Here is a 21,340-nt window from a genome sequence, read left to right as displayed (position 1 = left end):
TGGGTGCCCTGCAGGGGAGATACCCATCACTTTGAAGTGGTCCCCTAGGCTATCCAATGTGACTTTTATGAATGCCATATGGCTCGTATTTTAATTCATCCCAAACATACCTTCTAAATTTGGTAAAAATCTGTCTTGGTCTTTTCTGGATGCAGTAACAGATAAAGAGACATATAGATGGACACTAGGTTGCCCATGCTCAAAGGATTGTACTAAGTGCTCTGCAGGATACAAAAACAAAGAAGATAACTTCTGTCTTCAACCTCAAGCAACTTTTTGTTGTTGTTGTTGTTAGGTGGCAATATAAACCTATAATAAAAAATATGACACATGAAAGATTTAAAGCATAGTCTGGCTGGAGGGGATTGAATTGGGTTTTGGTTTTATCTTGGCCATGATCAGCTGTGTGACCTGAAGCAAGTCACAATGCCTGTGGCCCAAGTCTGTTCCTGGGCCCCATCTGTAAAATAAGGGTGTTGCGTTCTTTAAGGTCCTCAACAGAGTTAATATTCCATGCCTAAATGTGGAAGACCATGGTCAGTAGCAAGAGGATGTTCAAGGAAAATCTCTTGGAAGGGATCCTTTAGGAAGTGGAGGGCATAGATTGTCAGAGAAAGGGGGCAATTCTAGGTGGGAGAACTACGGGAACAAAGGTAGGAATAAATAAGATGTGAAAGGGACCGATTGAGAGCCGTCAAGAGGGGCTGTGAGGAAGCATCGGGACAGAGGAGGTGTGTGGAGTGGGAGATAAACAAGAAAAACAGGCAGTGATGGGAGAGTTGAGGCAGTGTGCTGATCTGAAGGAAATTCTCTCCTGTAGGGAAGTGGAGACTTAACACTGAGGAAGGCTTGGGGGCCAGTGATCCTCTAAATGGGCTTGTTCTATTTAGGAAATTGTTTTGGAAACTCTTGAAAATTATTTAGAGCTCATCAAGGCTGTCTAAAGTCTGTCCACAAATGTGCAGCGAAGAGTTCCCTGTCCATCTTATGGAATTTAACCCTAACCCTTACCCTTGTCACCCTCTAAGGTACTAAAGTAAATAGCACAGGTTGAGCATACTTAATCCAAAAGCCCAAAATCTAAAACTTTTTGAGTGCTGACATGATGCAAAAAGGAAATGCTCACTGGAGCATTTCAGATTTTGGAGTTCTGGGATTAGGCATGGTCAACTGGTAAGCGTGATGCAGATATTCCAAAATCTAAAAAAATCAGAAATCTGAAACCCTTCTGGTCCCAAGTATTTTGGATAAGTGATACTCAACCTGTACTTTACTACTTGAAATTATATATTTATCTGTTCACTAGGGTTTCTTTTTTTTCATCTCTCTTTCTATAAAGAAGAGACATGATCTGTCTTCTCCACCATTGTATACCCTGCTCTTAGAACAGTGGGTGGCACTTAGCAGGTACTCAATAAACACTTGCCAAGTGAATGAATGTATGATGGAGGAAATGCCTCAGCTAATTCAGATTTACCCTCCCACTTTAGAAGTGCAGGTATTGATTATTAAGGTCATTTGAATGTTAATTACTTATACTCTTATCATTCATTTATTATAATATTTACTGCATCTATTAAGTGACAATCTCTATGTTAGTTCCTGGGAGTATAACAATGAATCAGACCCATAGAGACCAACGCTGCCTTCCCTGAGCTCACACTGGGGGAGAAGGCTGTCGACAACTTAAATACACAATTTAACTGCAATTGTGCAAAGCGTTACCATGGAGACAGCAGTTACACAACTAAATGCACAATGGCTTAACTATAGTTGGGGAAAGTGCTATCATGGGAAAATACAAGTACTAACAGGTGACCTTGATCTGTCAGATGGAAGGACGTGGGTTGGGGATGCATCTCAGGAAGTGATGCTGAAATTGGATCTGCAGGATGAGAGGTGGCTCACTAGTAGTGGGAGAGAGGGAGGAGAAGAGTCATCTAGGCAGTAGGAGCAGAATTTTTCGAGGCTGGGGGGAGTTTTAAGGTCCCAGAGTGCAGAGAGCAATGTGGAGAAGGAGGTGCTCGAGGAGGATGTTAGAGAGATGCCGGGGGGTGGGTCGCAGGCCTCTCAGGCCCAGTCAAAGATCTGGGGTGTTACCATAAGAGCAACTGAAAGCCAGTACAGGATTTTTGCAAAGTAGGTAAGTGTGAGGAACCTAGAGCCTTTCCTCTAGCATAATCTTCACAAGAGCTTTCTAATATTATATTCTAAGATCATTTTGTGGATCCAGAATCCATGAAAGAGCACAAAGGACGTGTTTGTGACACACATTTTCTCTTCCTCTCTGAGGTGCATATTTTAACCTCTCAAACAGATTGTGAACTCCTGAGGGCAGAGGCCTTATCATGTATTCTTTGCGTCTTCAAAACATCAGAAACAGCCCTAGCTGTATGTAGATGGGTGCTCTGTCACTGTAGGTAGGCTGAGAAGTGGATAGGCAGGTTCTTTCTGGGTAATTTGTCTTGGGTTATCCAATGGAAATGATGGCTCTGCTTCAGGCTAACAGTATTGAAAGAACAACCCAATTGTGCTTTTATCTATGGAAAACAATGATCTTTAGTTGACTTTTCAGATTTCATTTTAGAGTTCAGATTAATGATAATTGCTAGCTTGAATGTCGAGACACCTTTCTTGATCTTTTATTATTTTACTTTTTTTTTTTTGAGACAGTCCCTATCACATAGGCTCTGGAGTGCAGTGGCATGATCGTAGTTCACTGTCATCTCAAACTTCTAGCCTCAAGTTATTCTCTGGTCTCAGCCTCCCAAGTAGCTAGGGCTGTAGGCATGCGCCACTATGCCTGACTATTTTTAAAACATTTTTTGTAGAAATGAGGTCTCGCTATGTGACCAGGCTGTATTATTACATTTGATCAACATGTATAACACAGTGTAATCTTCCAGGTGGTATGAAAATAGTGGGCTTCCAGCAATTTTTGGTAATTAAGATTTTAATTATAAAATCATATTCTTATATATGAGATTACAGTAAGCACATATTAAAATGACAGATTTGTGAGAGGGTGACAAATCCAGTTTCAAGTACAAACATTAACCTAATAAGACTGTTAATTCTAGAGATTTTAGTAGGAACCCTAACTATAAAATGAAGGTTTTTGTGATTAATGTTCTAAGCTACCTCCGACACAGAGCAATCGTATTGCTCTCCTTTGATGAGTGTTTTACATTTGACTATTGAAACACCATATAAGTGGGAGAAAAGGACAGAAATGTGGCTTTTTCATGTTCCATTATATCAAGCTGAGTGTTCTGTACTGAACTGTTTGTTTTGGATGAAGTGTGGTAGATGAACATTATGTTACTTCTCTCTGCCTGGGATTCTTTTTAAAAGAAATGCCAACCATCTTAGTCAAATTTAGAAGGAAGAAATTAAACAAAGGCTCTAGTGTCTAGTGGGTGACTCTCAGCCCCTCTGAGAGTCAGTCCCTTCTCTTTGTTTCATTTTTAAATTCCCTCTCAGTCTCTTCTCTTTGTTTCATTTTTAAATTCCCAGCTCAGCCAGAACGCTCTTCAACTACAGCAGTTGGTCTCTTAATCCAAGTCAGATAAATGATACAGACAAACCTTACATTTTAATTTTAACTTAAATATAAATCCATTCTTTCTCCAGACTTTTAAATGTATAATTAAAATCTCTCTCTCTCTCTCTTTCTCTTTCTCTCTCTTTAATGGGTCCTCTGATTGGAATTAGATGTCATCTTCTCAAAATGCATCACCCTCCATTTCTAGTTTTGGTTTCTGAAGGGTGACAACAATTGTGATGCAGTCTGTGTGCAGTATCCTTCTAAGTTGCCACCTTTTTCTCCCTCAATCTTTTGTAGTTGTCTTGTCTGCTCATAATTTGGACTTATTTTTCTTAGCAGCTCAGGATATTGAGCCTTTCCCAAGAATTCAGTCTGGTTTTCAGAGAAAACAACTCCTTTTTATCTCATACTCATATCTTATTAATCTGCATTGCAGTCTATTAAATTATCTAATTAGATTGACATACTCAGTTAACTCTGGGGTATGCCAGAGCCCAACTGTTGGGAACAGAAGTATGCCAGCAAAGTAGAGATGAGCCTGCTAGCTGCAGGCAGTTAGTGTTACCTGGACATTGGGGAGTATGTTTTATAGAAGAAATGGAGAACCCTGGTTAATCCAGCAAGCCAGTTTATGTGTGTTAACAGAGCTTACTTTTCATTTATGTAGGCTTAATCATTTTTAATAGTTTATATATGCGTAAACCCTATTGGCTGCAAAAAAAATGTCAAGTAGGCCTCATAAACTTAGAAAACTTTTAAACCTGGAAAGGGCTCTAAAGGTCACTGAACTAATTTTAAAGCTGAGGGAATAGCAGATATAACATATGACCTGCCCCAGTACATTTGACCAGATAATTCTATGGATTAGATATTATAATCATCGAGGCTCACAAAGACCAGGCACAGCTGTTGACCTAAGACTTGGCATCCATTTCTCTGACCCCAAGTCCCAAGCCCTTCCCGCTGTTTGTGAGCTCTAGGAGTTTGTGGTCTCGTTGGGGTGACAAGCACATGAAGAGAAGTGCAATCCAATGTGTTATGTACTGTGACAGACACTAGAGAGGGCACAGGGACCCACAGAAAACAGGCAAGAAGGAAGACTTTCCAGAGACAGTGGCTTGGGCTGAGTTCTGACAGGTGCATGGTGAAGAAGTTCACGAGGAGCATTTTAGGTAAGGAGGATCAGCATGAACAATGTCAAGGAAGGGAGAACTTGGGTGGTTTGAAACTCTGGAATGGGGAGAGTTGGGGAATGACGCTGGAGGAATCAGCAAGGTTTACCAGGCTCAAGGGCTTGATAGGGCAGCTGCTGTAGGATTTCCAGCATTAAGGGGCATGAGTAAGTTTGTGTTTAGGATACAACAATCTTGTGACCAAATGGGGGATGGAATTGGTAAACTAAGAGGGGATGGTAGAAATGGAGAGAAAGTGTCAGATTTGAGACTTAGTAGGTAAATCCAACAGGCTCGGTGCTTGACTAGATGTGGGAGGTGAGAGAAAGCCAAAAGCATTTCCCAGTTTATGACTATATCATAGGTCAGTGCACCTGGGTGCATGATGCTGTTGGCATTGCAAGAGAGGGAGCATAGTTTGGTAGGGTGGGGTGGGAGCCACAGTGAGCTAATTTGGGGCCTGTTGAGTTTGAATTTTCTATCCAAGTAGAGACATTCAGTAGGCAGTAGGATATATGAGTCTGGTGCTTAAGAGCTTGAAGACTGAGCCAGAGAAAACATTTGGGAGTCCTTAGTGTACACTTGCTGGCTCAACTCAGTAGAATGGTTGAAAGAAGCAAGAAGAATGTAGGACAAGACAATGGCCAGAGGTAGAACTTGGAAGAATGCCAGCATTTAAGGGACGAGAAGAGGAAAGGGCTGTAGTAAAAGATGAAGAATGGCTCCAGAGGCAGGTCGAGAAGCAGTCACATCATTGAAGCCAAGAGAGGAGAGTGTTGAGAACTGACCAGCAGATTGAGAACAGACCACTGTGTTTAGCAACACAGAGGTCACAGGTAATGTTCAATTTTGGTGGTAGAGTCAAAAGCCTGTTTAAGAGAGAACAATCTGTTCCCTCTGCTTAAAGTTGGGGCTTCTGCACAGGCCCATCTCCTTTAATTGGTGCATTGGGTTCATGCAGAACTAGGGGAAGACAATAGAGGATGCTACTTGCCACCTGCAACCAGGTCCTTTTGAGCCAGACTAGGCCATGGTTTCAGTAGAGAGGGGTGGGGGAAAGGACTCCGTAACCTCTCTTATTGTTTTCTTTGGATCAGAAATTGAGGGCCCATGGAGACATCCAATAGCAACCTTTTACTTTTCTGGGACAATGACACACAGCTTTCTCCCTAACCTGTTTATAGACACACACATTTATGGAAAGAATAAGCAAACACTTCTAGGTTAAGTTTGCAGATTAAAAAAGGAAAAAAGAATGAGCAAATACACTTAGTTTCTCAAACTTGAGGATTTTGGACAAAGAAACTTTAGACACAGCCTAATTATCAAACAAAAAGAAACGTTCAACGAAGAGCCGTTAGACAGTGCCAAACCTTCCTTCCTCTTTACAATTGCAGCCCATCTTCTAGAATGTAGACAGAGACTATGGGCTCTGATTGTCCTCACTTCTTAATCTCATTCACTCCCGGCACAGAATAACTCAGTGGATGCTGCCCAGTAATGAACTATCCCTCCCGGGGTGGTTCATCCACTGAGTTATTCATTCAGGGAAACTTCCTGAGACCTCTGTCAACACTGGAGAGATTTCACTGTCACCTGGAGACAACTGCCTGGACTGTTGCTGTCGGCCCAGGAAAAAGTAAACATCTCTCACACTGGACTGGCATTGCAAAAATCCGTTTGTTAGGTGACAGCAGGTATTATATGAAGCAAGAGGAACAGGACTTAATTTTAATTTCAGTAGAATAAAAATTAGGAAAAATTGTGCTTTAGGAGAGTACTTAATAGGATAGAGGACTATCTTTGGATGAAATATCTTGTTTTGTTTTTCTAAGGAAATAATAAATATTCCACCATCTTTTTAATGTTAAGCACTGAAAATAAAGTGGGGAGACTAGGAAAACTTACTACTTAAAATCTGAGAACAAATTAGTAAGAGTGTTCATGGGACCTTCCCCCTATCCCCACCCCCAATTCACATTCCACTGGAAATAAGATGGGTGTGGCTCTGTCCAGAAGTACAACATAGAAAAGGTAACTGATGCTTTTTTTCTAGATGTATTTTTATGGAAAATCTTCCCCGGAACCAACAAAACAGGAAGAATAGTGTTCTCTTTTCTCAATTCTAGAAGTTGTGGTCCTGGATCCTAGGGACCTGAGTTGGAATCCCAGTTCTGCTATTTTCTTGGCTTGTGGACATAACCTCTCTGAGTCTCAATTTTCTTACCAATCAAGAGGTTATAATATAGTCTACCTACAGGGTAATTGTGAAGATTTAATGATATAATGTATGCAAAACAGCCAATAGAGTACAAAATTAAATGTTAGGTTCCCTCCCCATCCAGGGCAAAGGTTTGAGGTGGGAAGAGGTTCAGTGACATCTCTCCAATTTAAATTCACCGATTCTGGTCTTTCCTCTTTTCTGGGTTGGGAGGACTGACTGGGTTGACCCAACTGCTACCAGCTCCAAGAAAAATGGGATAAACTGGGGGTGGGGATGAGGCAAGAATGTCTTTTCCCTGGCTTGCTTGCTGCCTGAGTCAGATTGCATCCAAGAAAGTTCTGAGGTCAAAGCTATAGGTCAGGTCTAGAATGGGTCACCAGGGAAAAGGGGCCTGAGGAGTTGTGTGTGGCCAAGAGGGAGGCGGGTAGCAAGGGCATGAAGTAGTGTATGCAAAGGGCACCAGAAACTTGTCTGCATGAAAATGTCAATCCCATAGCAAGTCAGATTCTCTTCAGGGGACTTGGGCAGAATGAAGAGAGTCAGTCACACCTATGAATCTGGTTATTGGTGCCTAGAGTATCTCTGAGAATGGGTTCTGTGTTTGCCACCACATGACACATCCAGTTTCTATTTTTCTCCACTTTTCCTTTTAAGGCCAATGCAACTTGGTCATCAAGAACAGGGTAATTCACAAATGTCTTCTGTTGAGCTAGACTGAGGCACCTGGGAACATCACAGGGAGTCGTGAAAATAGTTCAAAAAGAAGAAACATAGTCCCAGATTGCTAAGCAGAGACAGCAGCTGAAATTTCCTATAGGATTTCTGAGAAAGCTGCAGGCATGTGAGGTACAGGGTCTGATCCATGAAGCAAAGCCACAGAGAGAGAACATGTCTGCGAGCAGAAGCCACAGCTGATATTCAGGAGCACAATCCACAATGGGGAAGAGGCAGCCTAGTGTAGCAGTGAAGGGCATGGACTTCAGGATGAGGCTGACCCAGGACTGTTCTTCCATGAACTAGAATAAGTTCCTTAACCTCATCCAGCATGCTCATCTTTAAAAGACAAGTAAAATGAAACATGCACTAAAAATTCTCTGGAAGGACACATTAGAAACTAACGTCATTGGTTCCATTTTAGAAGACTGCACAGATGGGGACAGAGAAGGGAAAGACACTTTTCACTTTACAGATTGGTAAATTTTCATTTTTGAACCAGGTGGACAGGTGATGATAATCTATACCTTATATGATTACACAGTCCTGACAGATGGTAATTATATATATTTGCTGTTATTGTTGTTAACACAGGAACAGGGACTGGGTCATCTGTCAGTGTTTTTAGCCTTTACACAGGCAGCAGTCTCTTTATCACATTTCTAAATTAGTGCCTTACACATACCAGCCTTACGTTATGTTTATAATCAATGGTATAAGTCCAGCCCCTTAAGAGTAGTCTTGTAAATGGGTAAAATGAATAAATAAGTACCATCTCCAAGTTAGATTGTAAAATGGATTGTTTTTATTTTAACAAATTTTAGAGAATTCAATTTTATTATTATTATTATTGTGTTGAAGATGGAATCTCATTCTGTCGCCCAGGCTGGAGTGCAGTGGCACAATCTCAGCTCACTGCAACCTCCGCCTCCCAGATTCAAGCGATTCTCCTGCCTCAGCCTCCCAAGTAGTTGGGATTACAGGTGCATGCCACCACGCCCAGCTAATTTTTGTGTTTTTAGTAGAGACAGGGTTTTGCCATGTTGGCCAGGCTGGTCTTGAATTCCTGACCTCAAATGATCCGCCCGCCTCAGCCTCCCAAAGCGCTGGGATTATAGGCGCGCGCCACTGCACCAGGTCGAGAATTCAATTCGTTGACTGTGGCAGTTGGAAAACTTTTTTCTCAATTTTTTTATTTTGAAAAATTTCAAACCTTCAGAGAAATTTCAAGAATAGTATAGTGAAAGATCATATAACCTTCACCTATCTTCATCAATTGTTTTTTAAAATTGTTATTATTATTTTGTATAGAGACAGAGTCTCCCTATGTTGCCCAGGCTGGTCTCAAACTGCTGGACTCAAGCAATCCTACCTCCTCAGCCTCCCAGAGGGCTGGGGTTACAGACATGAGCCACCCACCGCACCTGGCCCACCAGTTGTTAATATTTTGCCACATCTGTGTTCTCTCTTTCATATACAGGCACAGACACATACATACATGTATTTTTTTCTGAACCATTTGAAAGTTAGTTGCAAACATGACACTTTTATGTCTAAATACCATACTTCAGCATATGTCTTCTGAGTACAAGGACATTCCCCCATATAACCACAATAATCAAACCCAGGAAATTTAACTATTGCCTAAGACTATTATCTAACTATAGTTCATATTCAAATCTCCCCAAGTATCTAGTAATGTCCTCTATAGCTGTTAACTTATTGATGATCTTGCATTGCATTTGTCTCTTTTAGTCTAGATTTAAGTACCTTTGTTTTGTCATTATGACATTGACTATTTTGAAGAGTTGAAGTCAGGTTCCACCCTCCCATCCCTATCCCAATGTCCTTCAATTTGTATCTGTCTGATTCTTTCTTTCTTTCTATTTTTTTGAGACAAGGTCTCACTCTGTTGTCCAGGCTGGAATGCAGTGGCACAGTCTTGGCTCACTGCAACTTCTGCCTCCTGGTCTCAAGCGATCCTCCCACCTGTCTCCCAAGTAGCTAGGACTATAGTCACGCGCTACCATGCTCAGCTAATTTTTGTATTTTTTGTAGAGATGGAGTTTTGCCATGTTGCCCAGGTTGGTCTTGAACTCCTGGGCTCCAGTAATCTACATGTCTTAGCCTTCCAAAGTGAATGGATTACTGGCATGAGCCTCTGCGTCCAGCCTGATTGTTTCTTTATGATTAGACTCAGGTTAAATATTTTTGGCAGAATATTACAAATAAGTCATGTTCCAATGCCACTTTTTATAAATGTTTGTTATCCTTCTCTTTTAAATGTGTGAAGCCAGCAGTAATAAAAAGTCTAATATTCTTATTTTCAAATATCTAGCAGGTCAGTTATTGGCAAGTGACTCTTGTCATCACGTCATGATTGAGGCAGTAGGCTATTTGTACAGATCACTTGATTTAAGGGTGATCCACCTGGGATCTTCTCATTCATCAATCCATGGAATCCTGCAGTGAGTTTCTATTTCATGTTCCAAACAGAAATATGCTTCTGGTTATTCATGTTATATATATGACCTCTTGACAACTTTTGATCTTTTGCAGCCTTCTGAGAGAAATTGAGTGGATCCGGAGCCGGAGATGTTGGCCTCAAGGTATGAGCCAGCAACATTCTGAGGGTTCTAGGAATGGCTTCTCATTATGGGAGCACTTGCTTAAATTAAACTATCACAGTGCTCAGAGTTCTAATACAGTGAGCTCCGCAATGTGCATGAATGCAGATAAATTACACAGGGCTAGAAGAATGGACTTGGCACCTCAGACAATTTCAGATAAATCAAAATGTGCTGCTGGAAAAGGGAAAAAGAAACCCATTATTTGCATATCTGCTGAGGAAAAGATACAACGGAAGACACAAAATCATGCTGAAATATGGAATGGCTCAGGAAAGGAAGCTTCAAACAAAAAGAAAGATTATTCCTCTAACATTTTATCTTTGGGTAAAATGAATGGTTTAATAAAGCTTTCAAGGCAAAGAATTTTGTTAGCTAAAAGTGAGAGTGGAGAAGGCGAAATCACCGCCAATTACCACCATTCCCTGCCACGGCCTCTTAGCACAAAAAACCCTTGGGAATATGAGCTCATATCAGAAAAGTGGCTTTTTCATAGCCCAGATTATATTTCGATATCTCAGAAGTCTTTTTTGCAGAGAAGATTTCACACTGCAACAAAACTGTTGAAGACCTCAGATGATATTAATAAAGAATAAAAATGTATCATGGGCTTTTTGGCATCTGTTGTTTCCACTTGTCTTTAATTAGAACTCTTTTATTGGATATTTTCTTCTAAAATACACAGGATGATAATAACCAAGGTCTGGAAATATGATTATTTAGGCACTTAAACATTGTAACTCATTTTACTTAAGGAGAACAATTTTTAGGTGATTCACATTTCTATGGTAGGTAGAGCAATTTGATCTCATAGTGTTCCATATCCAAAAGTATACAGAAGCAATGTTATTAAAATTCTAATTGTATTATTTTTGCATTGCTATAGTTTATTTTGAATTTATGAATTAATTTTCCACATGAACAAAATTTACAATTGCTATCACCAACCCCTTTTATGATACACGAAGTAAAAAATATATAATTTGGCATGTAACTAAAATCATAAAGTGAGTTTAAAGTACCAGAGCTCGTATATTTGATATCATATCTGTTTTAAACATTTTATTGTCTCATTTTATCAGTGATTTGTAAAACATTAACCATTAGCTGTTAAGGATTACTTATTGGCTACTTTCTTCCCTATCACCCGCCTAAATCCTACATACTATATGTTAGGAAGCCAAATGGAAGAATGGGTTCAGTTGTGTGGTTTTAGGAAAGTTATCTCATCTTTCTTGGCCTCGGTTTCATTACTGTCAGCCCTCTGTATCTGCAGGTTTGCATTCGTGGATTCAATCAACCATGGATAAAAATATTAGAAAAAAAAATCAACAATGAAAAGTAATACAAATAGAAAATGCAGTATCACAACTATTTACAGAGCATTTACATTGTATTAGGTATGAAAAGTAATTGAGGCCTGGTGCATTGGCTTGCACCTGTAATCCCAGCACTTTGGGAGGCCAAGGTGGGCGGATTGCTTGAGTCCAGGAGTTTGAGACCAGCCTAGGCAACATGGTGAGACCCTATCTCTACGAAAAAATACAAAAATTAGCTGGTTGTGGTGGTTCACGCCTGTAATGTCAGCTACTCAGGAGGCTGAGGTGGGAGGATTGCTTAAGCACAGGAGGTCGAGGCTGCAGTGCACTGCGATCATACCACTGCACTCCAGCCTGGCTGACAGAGAAAGACTCTGTTTTTTTAAAAAAAAAAGTAATCAAGATGGTTTAAAATATATAGAAGTATGTGTGTATGCAAATACTAGCCATTTTATATAAAGGACTTGAGCATCGCCTATTTTGTTACGTATGTATGGGGCAGGTGTTCTGGAACCAATTCCCGGCAGGTACAGAGGGATGACTATATTGTAAAACTGGAGAAATTATGAAGTCTGCTTTTCAGGATTACTGAGAGGATTGCATGAGATACTGCACACAGCAAGCCTTCAATAAATGGTGGTTTAACCCAGATGCCACCTTTTTCCATGAAACACCTCCAGACCCCTCCATCCCACAACTGGAGCATACACTAATGCCTTGGGTTATTTGTATTAAACTGTGCTCCACCCATTTCACACAAGCCAGTATGGTCTCCTTGGCAGAGTGCCAGCCTTGACGCCTATTCCGCCTACTCCACCTGCACAGCTTGGGAAGTCCTTGCCTTCCAGCGATTTTCAGTAGGGTTCTGGCTGGGCCACATCAGTCTTTCCTGCAGAAGCTGTGTCTGACTCAGTCCACACAGAATTGCCCCCAGACAAGGAAGTTACTGTTCATTTGGCTTTAGTGGAACCACAGGCACAGGACGGGTGCAGCCTAGCAGGTGTAAGAGAAGACCTGTACACCGAGCCGTTAGCGTGGGCAGGGGCATGAGCTGGGTGACCGTGTTCCGAGGAGCTCTGTTGCCAGGTGGAAATCTAGGGTGGGGCATTGGCCTTCCAGGCTGTGTAATGGTGGTGCCCTTCAAATTTACTGAGGTATCAAGGGGCTGGGAATCTCCAGCCGACATCAGCCCACGAGTGGAGCCTCGGCCCAGCTACCCACTCACAGGTCCCGGATAAATCTAAGCTGGGGATCCGGGACGTCCCAGAGGGGCCCCACGATCCAGGGGAGGTCCAGACTGCCATTAATTACACTGCCAGAGGCCATTAATGCGGAGAGAGGTCACTTTCTGGGGCCAGGGCCAGGGCAGCTGGGGTGGGAGGGGCGCTGTCTGTGCGGCCAGAGCTGGGGGTCAGCCCCAGAAGGCAGGGGGAAGGTGTGGCGGAGCTGGGCGGGCGGCGCCGGGGTCGTACCTCATCATTCCATCCCAAGTGGCCTGCGCGCCACCACACGGCCACCCTCGCGCCACTCTGAAATTGACCTCAGCAGGCTGGGCTTGAGGCCCCCGGCCCCGCCCCTCCCCACCCACTCCCCGACAGACCCCGCCCCCATCCGGCCCCGCCCCCTCCCCGCCCACTTCCCGCCCCACAGCCGCTGGGGGGCGGGCCTGCGCCGCCACGTGTTCCGACGCAGGAGCGGCCCGCCTGCAGGGCAGAGCGCGGGTAGATCTTGGGCCGGGCGGCAGCAGTCGCAGAGCGGCGCGGTGGCGGCGGCGGCGGCGGCGTCGTCGGCAGCAGGAAGTAGGCAGCAGGCAGGACCATGGCAGCGGCGGTGGTGGTGGCCCGCGGGGCCGGAGCGAGGGCGGCGACAGCGGCGACTCTGCGGGGTGGCTGCGGGACCGCGGCTCGGGGGCGGCCGTGTGTGGGCCCCGCCCGGCCCTTGTGCGCCGCACCGGGGACCGCCCCGGACATGAAGCGCTACCTGTGGGAGCGCTACCGGGAGGCGAAGAGAAGCACTGAAGGTGAGTAAGGTGGCGACCCCGCCCCGGCGTCCGGGGTCCCTCCTGCGCGCTCAGCTGGGAAGCGGGCGCCCTGGGACCCGGTCCAGCCTAGCTGCGGACCTCCAGGGCCTCCAGTCGCGAACCCCGGTGCCAGCACCCTCAGCCGCAGGCAGCATCGCCCCTGCGAAGCGACTCGGGGAACCGCGGAAAAATGCACTCTAGAAACTTCACAACTCGCGCCTTTCCCCTGCCGGGAAAGCTGTTGTATATATTCTTAGGATTTTTAGCCCGAAATCTGCATCTAAGGGGCTTTGGGCTGCGCGGGGCTGGAGGTCCGCACATCTCCCTTGGGAGTCGGCCACTCCCACGCACCGTTAGGTGTTATTATTCATCAGTAGTAATAATAGTAACAGCCGACTCGGGCTGGCGCAGACATGCCCAGGAGCGGGGCTGCTGAGCAGGTGGCCGGTCCCGAGGCTGGTCTGTTTTCCTTTTGGTGGGGGTGATGGTGGGGTTGGAGAGGAGATGAGGAGATGAGCTGAGCTGTGCGGTGTTTGAAAGAGGAGAGGTCCAGGTGGGGAAGATTCTGGATTATCCATTAACCTCGGTGAGGTGGGGATTCTAAGGCCTTGAATGGGAACTTCATGGCCAGGTGTGCATAAAATGAGCTTGACTCAGTTGTTACTACTAATGAACTAATGAATACTAGTGCCAGGCACGTGGATTATCTCTAAATTGTTCCAGTAGTCTACGAAGGAGGTTCCACATCCCCATTCTATAGATGGGAAAGGCGAGATTCAGGTTTAAGTGACCTGGCCAAGGTGACGCCTGAATTTAGGGTCTGTCTCAGCTCCTGACCCACTGTCCTGTTTCTTGTGCTCCGCTGACCATTTGGGAACCAATAATCCATTGTCGCTGTTGCTTCCAAGGAGGATTCAGAACCGAAGTTTGGATACTGGTTACTTCTTATTGTGGAGGTGGCACATAGAGATAGGGAGAGATTATTGGGTGAACAAGAACGTTTTATAGAATCAGATTTTCCATTTTTTGGCCAGAAGTCAGTTTAATGAAAAAAGCTAATTAGTAATTTTCAGAGGGGACGTAAAATGACTAGCAATGCAGAATTCTGTGAAATGGTGGCTTATTGTCTTCGTTTCCCTTTGCCAAGAGTTAATTTTGCTTTGGCTTTTGAAGCTGTTGTGTGGTGTAGTGGAAAGAAGACTGGCTTTGGAGACATTGGGAATTTTGCAGGTCTTAAGCGATGAAAGAAATATAGAAGATTATCTAGCCCAGCTTTTGTGCAGGCAAGTTTTTTTTAACTTGTAATTCTTATTGAGATAATTGTATATTTACATGCAGTTTAAGAATTAATACAGGGGCCAGGTGTGAGCTCACGCCTGTAATCCCAGCACTTTGGGAGGCTGAAGCAGGCAGATCTCTTGAGCACAGGACCAACCTGGGCAACAAAGGAAAACACAGTCTCTACAAAAAATGCAAAATTTAGGAAGGCGTGGTGACTCACACCTGTAGTCCCAGCTACTTGGGAGGCTGAGTTGGGGAGGACTACTTGAGCCTGGAAGGTTGAGACTGCAGTGAGTTGAGATTGCAACACTGCACTCCAGCCTGGGTGGCAGAGCCAAACCCTGTGTAAATAATAAACAGAAAAGGACTAATGGAGGGAGATCCAGCATACACTTTATCCAGTTTCTCCCAGTGGTAACATTTTGCAAAACAGTAATACATTATCACAACAGTATATATTGATACAGGCCACAGATCAGAGTGTCCTCATTTTATTTGTGCTTGTGTGTGTGCACATGCATGAGAGCACGAATGTATTTCTGTACAGTTTTCTCACATGTAGGTTCATATATCCACCACCAATCAAGGGACTGAACAGTTCATCATAAGGATTCCCTCATTCTGTCTTTATAGCCCCACCCACCTCCCCCCATCATGCTCTCCCTTGTCCGCAATCCCTGGAGCACTATTCTCCATTTCTAAAATGTTGTCATTTAAAAAATGTTATACTGATGGAGTCGTACACAATGTAACCTTTTGGAGTTGTTTTTTTCACCAAGTATAATTTCCTGTAGTTGTATCCAGTGTTATGTGTACTATATCAACAGTACATTCCTTTTTGCTGTTATTTCATGGTGTGGACATAACACAGTTTAACCCTTTGTTTAACCACAGATTAACTACATTGAACCATTTACCCATAGTTCAAAGGACATTTGGGTTGCTCCCAGTCTTTGGCTATTACAAATAAAGATGTTGTAAACATTTGTGTACAGGTTTTTGTGTGAACATACATTTTCATTTCTCTAAATGCCCGAGAGTACAATTGCTGGGTCAAACAGTAATTGCATGTTTAGTTTTATAAGATACTGCAGGCAAAATTTTTGCCATCCTGATTTACGGATAAGGTTTGTTGCTTGCTGCCTGTGAGAACTGAGAGGTCAAAATAGGCTTGAGTTTATTCATCTGTAAAATGGGGCTGCAGGTAGCACTAGCATCATTAGGGTTCAGGTGAGGAATGGATGAGTCCATCCATGAAAGGCGTTTAGGACAGTGCCTGGCGCATGAGACAGCCGAAGCATGGGATGAGGAAGATCACCATGTGATATGGTTTGGCTGTGTCCCCACCAAGATCTCAATTTGAATTTTATCTCCCAGAATTCCCACGTATTGTGGGAAGGACCCAGGGGGAGGTAATTAAATTATGGCAGACAGTCTTTCCTGTGCTATTCTCATGATAGTGCTAAGTCTCATGAGATCTGATGGTTTTATCAGGGGTTTCTGCTTTTACTTCTTCCTCATTTTTCTCTTGCTGCTGCCACGTAAGAAGTGTCTTTCACCTCCTGCCATGATTCTGAGGCCTCCCCAGCCATGTGGAACTGTAAGTCCAAGTAAACCTCTTTTTCTTCCCAGTCCCAGGTGTATGTCTTTATTAGCAGCTTGAAAATGGACTAATACAGTAAATTGGTAGCAGTAGAGTGGGGTGTTGCTGAAAAGACACCTGAAAATGGTGAAGTGACTTTGGAACTGGGTAACAGGCAGAGGTTGGAACAGTTTGGAGGACTCAGAAGACAAGAAAATGGGGAAAAGTTTGGAGCCTCCTAGAGACTTGTTGAATGGCTTTGCAAAAATACTGATAGTGATATGAACAATAAGGTCCAGGCTGAGGTCTCAGATGCAGATGAGAAACTTGTTGGGAACTGGAGCAAAGGTAACTTTTGTTATGTTTTAGCAAAGAGATTGGCAGCATTTTGCCCCACCCTGGAGATTTGTGGAACTTTACATTTCTAAGCAGCAAAGCATTCAAGAAGTGACTTGGGTGCTATTAAAGGCATTCAGTTTTAAAGGGGAAACAGAGCATCAAAGCTCTGAAAATTTGCAGCCTGACAATGCAGTAGAAAAGAAAAACCCATTTTTTGAGGGGAACTTCAAGCTACCTGCAGAAATTTGCATAAGTAGCAAAGAGCCTAATGTTGATTCCCAAGACGTGGGGAAAATGTCTCTAGGCCACGTCAGAGACTTTCATGGCAGTCTCTCCCATTACATGCCTGGAGGCCCAGGAGGGAAAAGTGGTTTAGTGGGCCGGGCCCAGGGTCCCCATGCTGTGTACCCTGTGTCCCAGCTGTTCCAGGTTTGACTGAAAGAGGCCAAGGTAGAGCTTGGGCTGTGGCTTTAGAGGGTGGAAGCCCCAAGCCTTGGCAGCTTCCAGATTGTGTTGAGCCTACGGGTGTACAGAAGTCAAGAATTGAGTTTGGGAACCTCTGTCTAGATTTCAGAAGATGTATGGAAACACCTGGATGCCCAGGCAAAAGTTTGCTGCAGGGATGGGGCCCTCATGTAGAACCTCTGCCAGGGCATTGCGGAAAGGAAATGTGGGGTGGGAGCCCCCACACAGAGTCTCTACTGGCACTGCCTAGTGGAGCTGTGAGAAGAGGGCCACTCTCTTCCAGACCCCAGAATAGTAGATCCACCGACAGCTTGCACTGTGCACCTGGAGAAGCCATAGACACTCGATGCCAGTCGGTGAAAGCAGCTGGGAGGGAGTCTGTACCCTGCAAAGCCACAGGGGCAAAGCTGCCCAAGACCATGGGAACCCACCTCTTGCATCAGCGTGACCTGGATGTCACGCTGATACAGGGTACATAAACATTCAGACGTCCAAAAATCCCAAGTTTAAAAAGGAAAACATTCCAGTTGAGGGACTTTGACAAAGTATATAACCAGTACTTCTCAAAACTGTAGGTCATCAAAAACAGGGAAGAGTCTGAGAAACTGTTTTAGCCTAAAGAATCCGAACAGACATTACAACTAAATGTAGTCCTTGTAGAGACCTGGAGTCAAAGGAGATCATTTTGGAGCTTTAAAATTTGACTGCCTGACTGACTTTTGGACATGCATGGGGCCCGTAACCCCTTTGTTTTGGCCAATTTCTCCCATTTGGAATGGCTGTATTTACCCAATACCTGTACTCCCATTGTATCTAGGAAGTAACCAGCTTGCTTTTGATTTTACAGGTTCATAGGCAGAAGGGACTTATCTTGTCTCAGATGAGACTTTGGACTGTGGACTTTTGGGTTAGTGCTGAAATGAGTTAAGACTTTGGGGTACTGTTGAGAAGGCATGATTGGTTTTGAAATGTGAGGACATGAGATTGGAGGGACAAGAGTGGAATGATATGGTTTGATTGTGTCCCCACCAAAATCTCAACTTGAATGGCGTCTCCCAGATTTCCCACGAGTTGTGGGAGGAACCCAGGGGGAGGTAATCGAATCATGGGCGCTGGTCTTTCCCATGCTATTCTCATGATAGTAAATAAGTCTCATGAGATCTGATAGGTTTATCAGGGGTTTCCACTTTTGCTGCTGCTTCATTTTTCTGTTGCTGCCGCTATGTAAGAAGTGTCTTTCACCTCCCGCCATGGTTCTGAGGCCTCCCCAGCCATGTGGAACTGTAAGTCCAATTAAACCTCTTTTTCTTCCCAGTCTCGAGTATGTCTTTATCAGCAGGTGAAAACGGACGAATACACCATGGGACCAGATTTTGGACTTTGGTGTGTGACAGTCCAAGGAGGACTTTGGAGTATGACAGCCATGTTACTTTCCTCTCTGACCTTAGTTTCCTCCATTGCAATAGGGAATTAATGTGGAGATTTTTAGTGTGTGCTTGGCACCCAGCAGAATCTCAGTAGATAGCAGCTATTATTAATTATGAAATAATTGTCAGCCTTAGCACATTTGGTAAGAGGTGGAGGTGAGTTATTTAGCTCTAGAGTCTGGGTCTCCTTGTGATTAGGGCAGTGCCATAACTAGCTTTGTGGCCTTGAGCAAGTCACCTAATCCCTCCTGGCTTTGGTTTCTGTCTCTGTAAAATGAGGCCACTGCACTGAATAACATCTAAGTCTTTTTAAGTGTTAGAAGTATTCAAGTGTTAGAGGTACAGGATTCGGCGGACCCTATCTCCTCTTCATGCCCGCAGCACAAATGCATGTCCCTGTTACCCCTGAGAATGTGGGGGCATTCATGAGGCTTTTTCTTCTTTGTCTTGTCCAGGACTGCACCATTCCTTCTCCCCTCTTTTTGAAGTCTGTGTGAATTTATGTACCTAGCTTGAGTTCATCCAACAAGCATTTATTAAGCACCCAGCAGTGAGTTTGACGGCTGCTGGTTCACAGTCGGATGAGTCTGATAGGGAGGGTTCAACAGTGGCTGAGTTATTGCCTGTGGAGAGCTGGGGACCAGTGTTGCATGGATGGGGATTCTGGTAAACAGATGAATGACAGTTTACCTCCGGGGAGGCAAGCAACGAGGCCCAGGGGCTCAGGGATGCAGGAAATGTGTCTCTGAGGCTGACCCTTGAGCTGTGTCTTTTAGGAAGGCGCAGTCAGAAGAAATACTAATGAATTCATTTAAAACATATAGATCTCCCCACCGCCAGTTGCAAGAGGACAAAATAATTTTATTTTCTCACTTTCTGTCTGGCCACTTGATCTCTTTCCTTCATCCAAATAATCTGTTCAGGTGTCTTCCCTTTGAAGGGCTCCCAGAGTGAAGCCTGCACAGGGGAAGAATGCTTTTTAAAGCTTTGTTTTACCCTTTCTCTTACATCCTTCTTGTCATTTTAATTAAAAGGTTTTTTAAAAAACTTTATTTTTTAGATCAGCTTTAGATTTACAGAAAAATTACATAGTGTCTATACGCCCTACAGCCATTTCTCTTATTAATCTCTCACATTACTATATTTGTCCCAATTAATGAACCAATACTGATACGTTATTCGTAGTTTACTCAGATTTCCTTAGTATTTACCTACCCTCCTTTTTTTCTTCCAGGATGCCATCCAGGATAGCACACTACATTTAGTTGTCATGTCTGTTCGGCTTCTTTAGGCTATAACAGTTTCTCAGACTTTTCCCTGTTTTTGATGACCTTGACAGTTTTGAGGAGTACTGATTACATACTTTGTAGAAAGTCCCTCACTTGGAATGTTTTCCTTTTTTCCTTTTTTAACTTGGGATTTTTGGACATGTGAATGTTTATGCATCCTGTATCAAACTCAACTCAAAAAAAAAAAAGGCTTCTTTATATTTTTAGGAAAAGAAATACTGGTTTAAACCTCTAGCAAAAACGTCAGCTGCTGCGGTTTCCCCCTAGAGCAGTGGTTCTCAATGGGAGTTGGAGGGGGCAGTTTTGTCCCTCAAGGGATATTTGGCAATGCCTGGAGACCTTTTTGTCACAACTTGGGGGAAAAGGGGTGCTGCTGGCCTCTAGAGGCCAGGGTTGCTGCTAAACATCCTACAGTGCACAGGCAATATCCCATAACAGAATTATCTGGCCTCAAATGTTGGTAGTGCCAAGGTTGAGAATCCTCATTCTAAAATGATTCTAAGAAATCTTTGTGTGATTATAATTGAAAGGGCTGGATATACTTGTGTGTGTTCTCTTGTCTGTTGTGCTTTTATGTTGCATGTATCTTCTTTGAACTCAAGCTCTGGCCTTCCAGGTGTGCTCGTCAGATACTTGGCCTGTCCTGTTAGGTACAGAATGGAAGCCTTCGTACTCCTCCAAGATGGGTCGCTCCAACCTTATGTTTTGTTAGTCTCACGGATTTTTTTTTTTCATTAGAATTAATCTTGGAGCCTGGTTTATTTAGAACGTTTCACTACTTGGCTGGGGTTATAGACTGTATTAAGTTGTGGAAAGAAGTATGAGGATTAGTTAGAAGCTTTTATAGGGTGTTGAAAGATTTATTCAAAGTTCTGGGTGGAGACCATTTACTAACCAGTCAAAAATTATTTACTGTATTCAGTGAGGACTGTGTCTACATGATGATGTAACTTAGCATGTATAAAATAAGCATAAGACATAAGGATAATAATCATTCTATATAATATATAATATTAAATACAGTAAATAGTAATAGTAAGCATAAATTCCTCAAGGAACTGCATTGGGTTAAAGACACTCTTGAGATAATTTTAAAATTAAACTAATTATTTCTCAGACTGTTTCACAGTCTTTTGAGAGATGTAGTTAAAGAGATGTAGAAAATACACGTTAAAGAAGCTTCTTTGTAGCTGGGCTTTTCAGAGCTAGCTTTGGAGCCAGTGAGTCAGAGCCTTTAAAATGAATGAATCTCCAAAATGAGTGACGGGGGGAAGTAGGTTTAGTGCTTCCCAAGTAAATTTGCGGAGGCCCCTTTTGGAGGTGATAACTCTATT

General features: G+C 43.4%; 2 protein-coding genes and 1 long non-coding RNA gene across 3 annotated transcripts in view; 2 read left to right on the top strand and 1 right to left on the bottom strand.

Annotated features, from left to right (window-relative positions):
- Positions 1–10,881, top strand: part of LOC112634741 (putative tetratricopeptide repeat protein 41) — a 91,751-nt gene extending 80,870 nt beyond the window's left edge. The window contains exons 15-16 of the mRNA XM_025402500.1: positions 9,996–10,125; positions 10,217–10,881. Of these exons, the coding sequence (XP_025258285.1) occupies positions 9,996–10,125; positions 10,217–10,880 (794 nt within the window). The 3' untranslated portion in view covers position 10,881. The remainder of the gene's footprint in view (positions 1–9,995; positions 10,126–10,216) is intronic.
- LOC112634743 lies at positions 9,981–13,127 on the bottom strand. Its single transcript, XR_003121814.1, has 2 exons — positions 12,949–13,127; positions 9,981–10,461 (listed from the first exon to the last, which is right to left on the bottom strand). It is a non-coding gene; the product is annotated as an uncharacterized LOC112634743 (long non-coding RNA).
- A 225-nt stretch (positions 13,128–13,352) lies between these two features.
- NT5DC3 (5'-nucleotidase domain containing 3) overlaps positions 13,353–21,340 on the top strand; it is a 64,810-nt gene continuing 56,822 nt past the window's right edge. The window contains exon 1 of the mRNA XM_025402734.1: positions 13,353–13,623. Coding sequence (XP_025258519.1) covers positions 13,422–13,623 — 202 coding nt within the window. The 5' untranslated portion in view covers positions 13,353–13,421. The remainder of the gene's footprint in view (positions 13,624–21,340) is intronic.

The sequence above is a fragment of the Theropithecus gelada genome, chromosome 11 (genome assembly GCF_003255815.1).
Source record: "Theropithecus gelada isolate Dixy chromosome 11, Tgel_1.0, whole genome shotgun sequence".
Classification (NCBI taxonomy): domain Eukaryota; kingdom Metazoa; phylum Chordata; class Mammalia; order Primates; family Cercopithecidae; genus Theropithecus; species Theropithecus gelada.
Note: the sequence above shows the minus strand (reverse complement) of the source record. Positions and strands in the feature narration are given on the sequence as shown.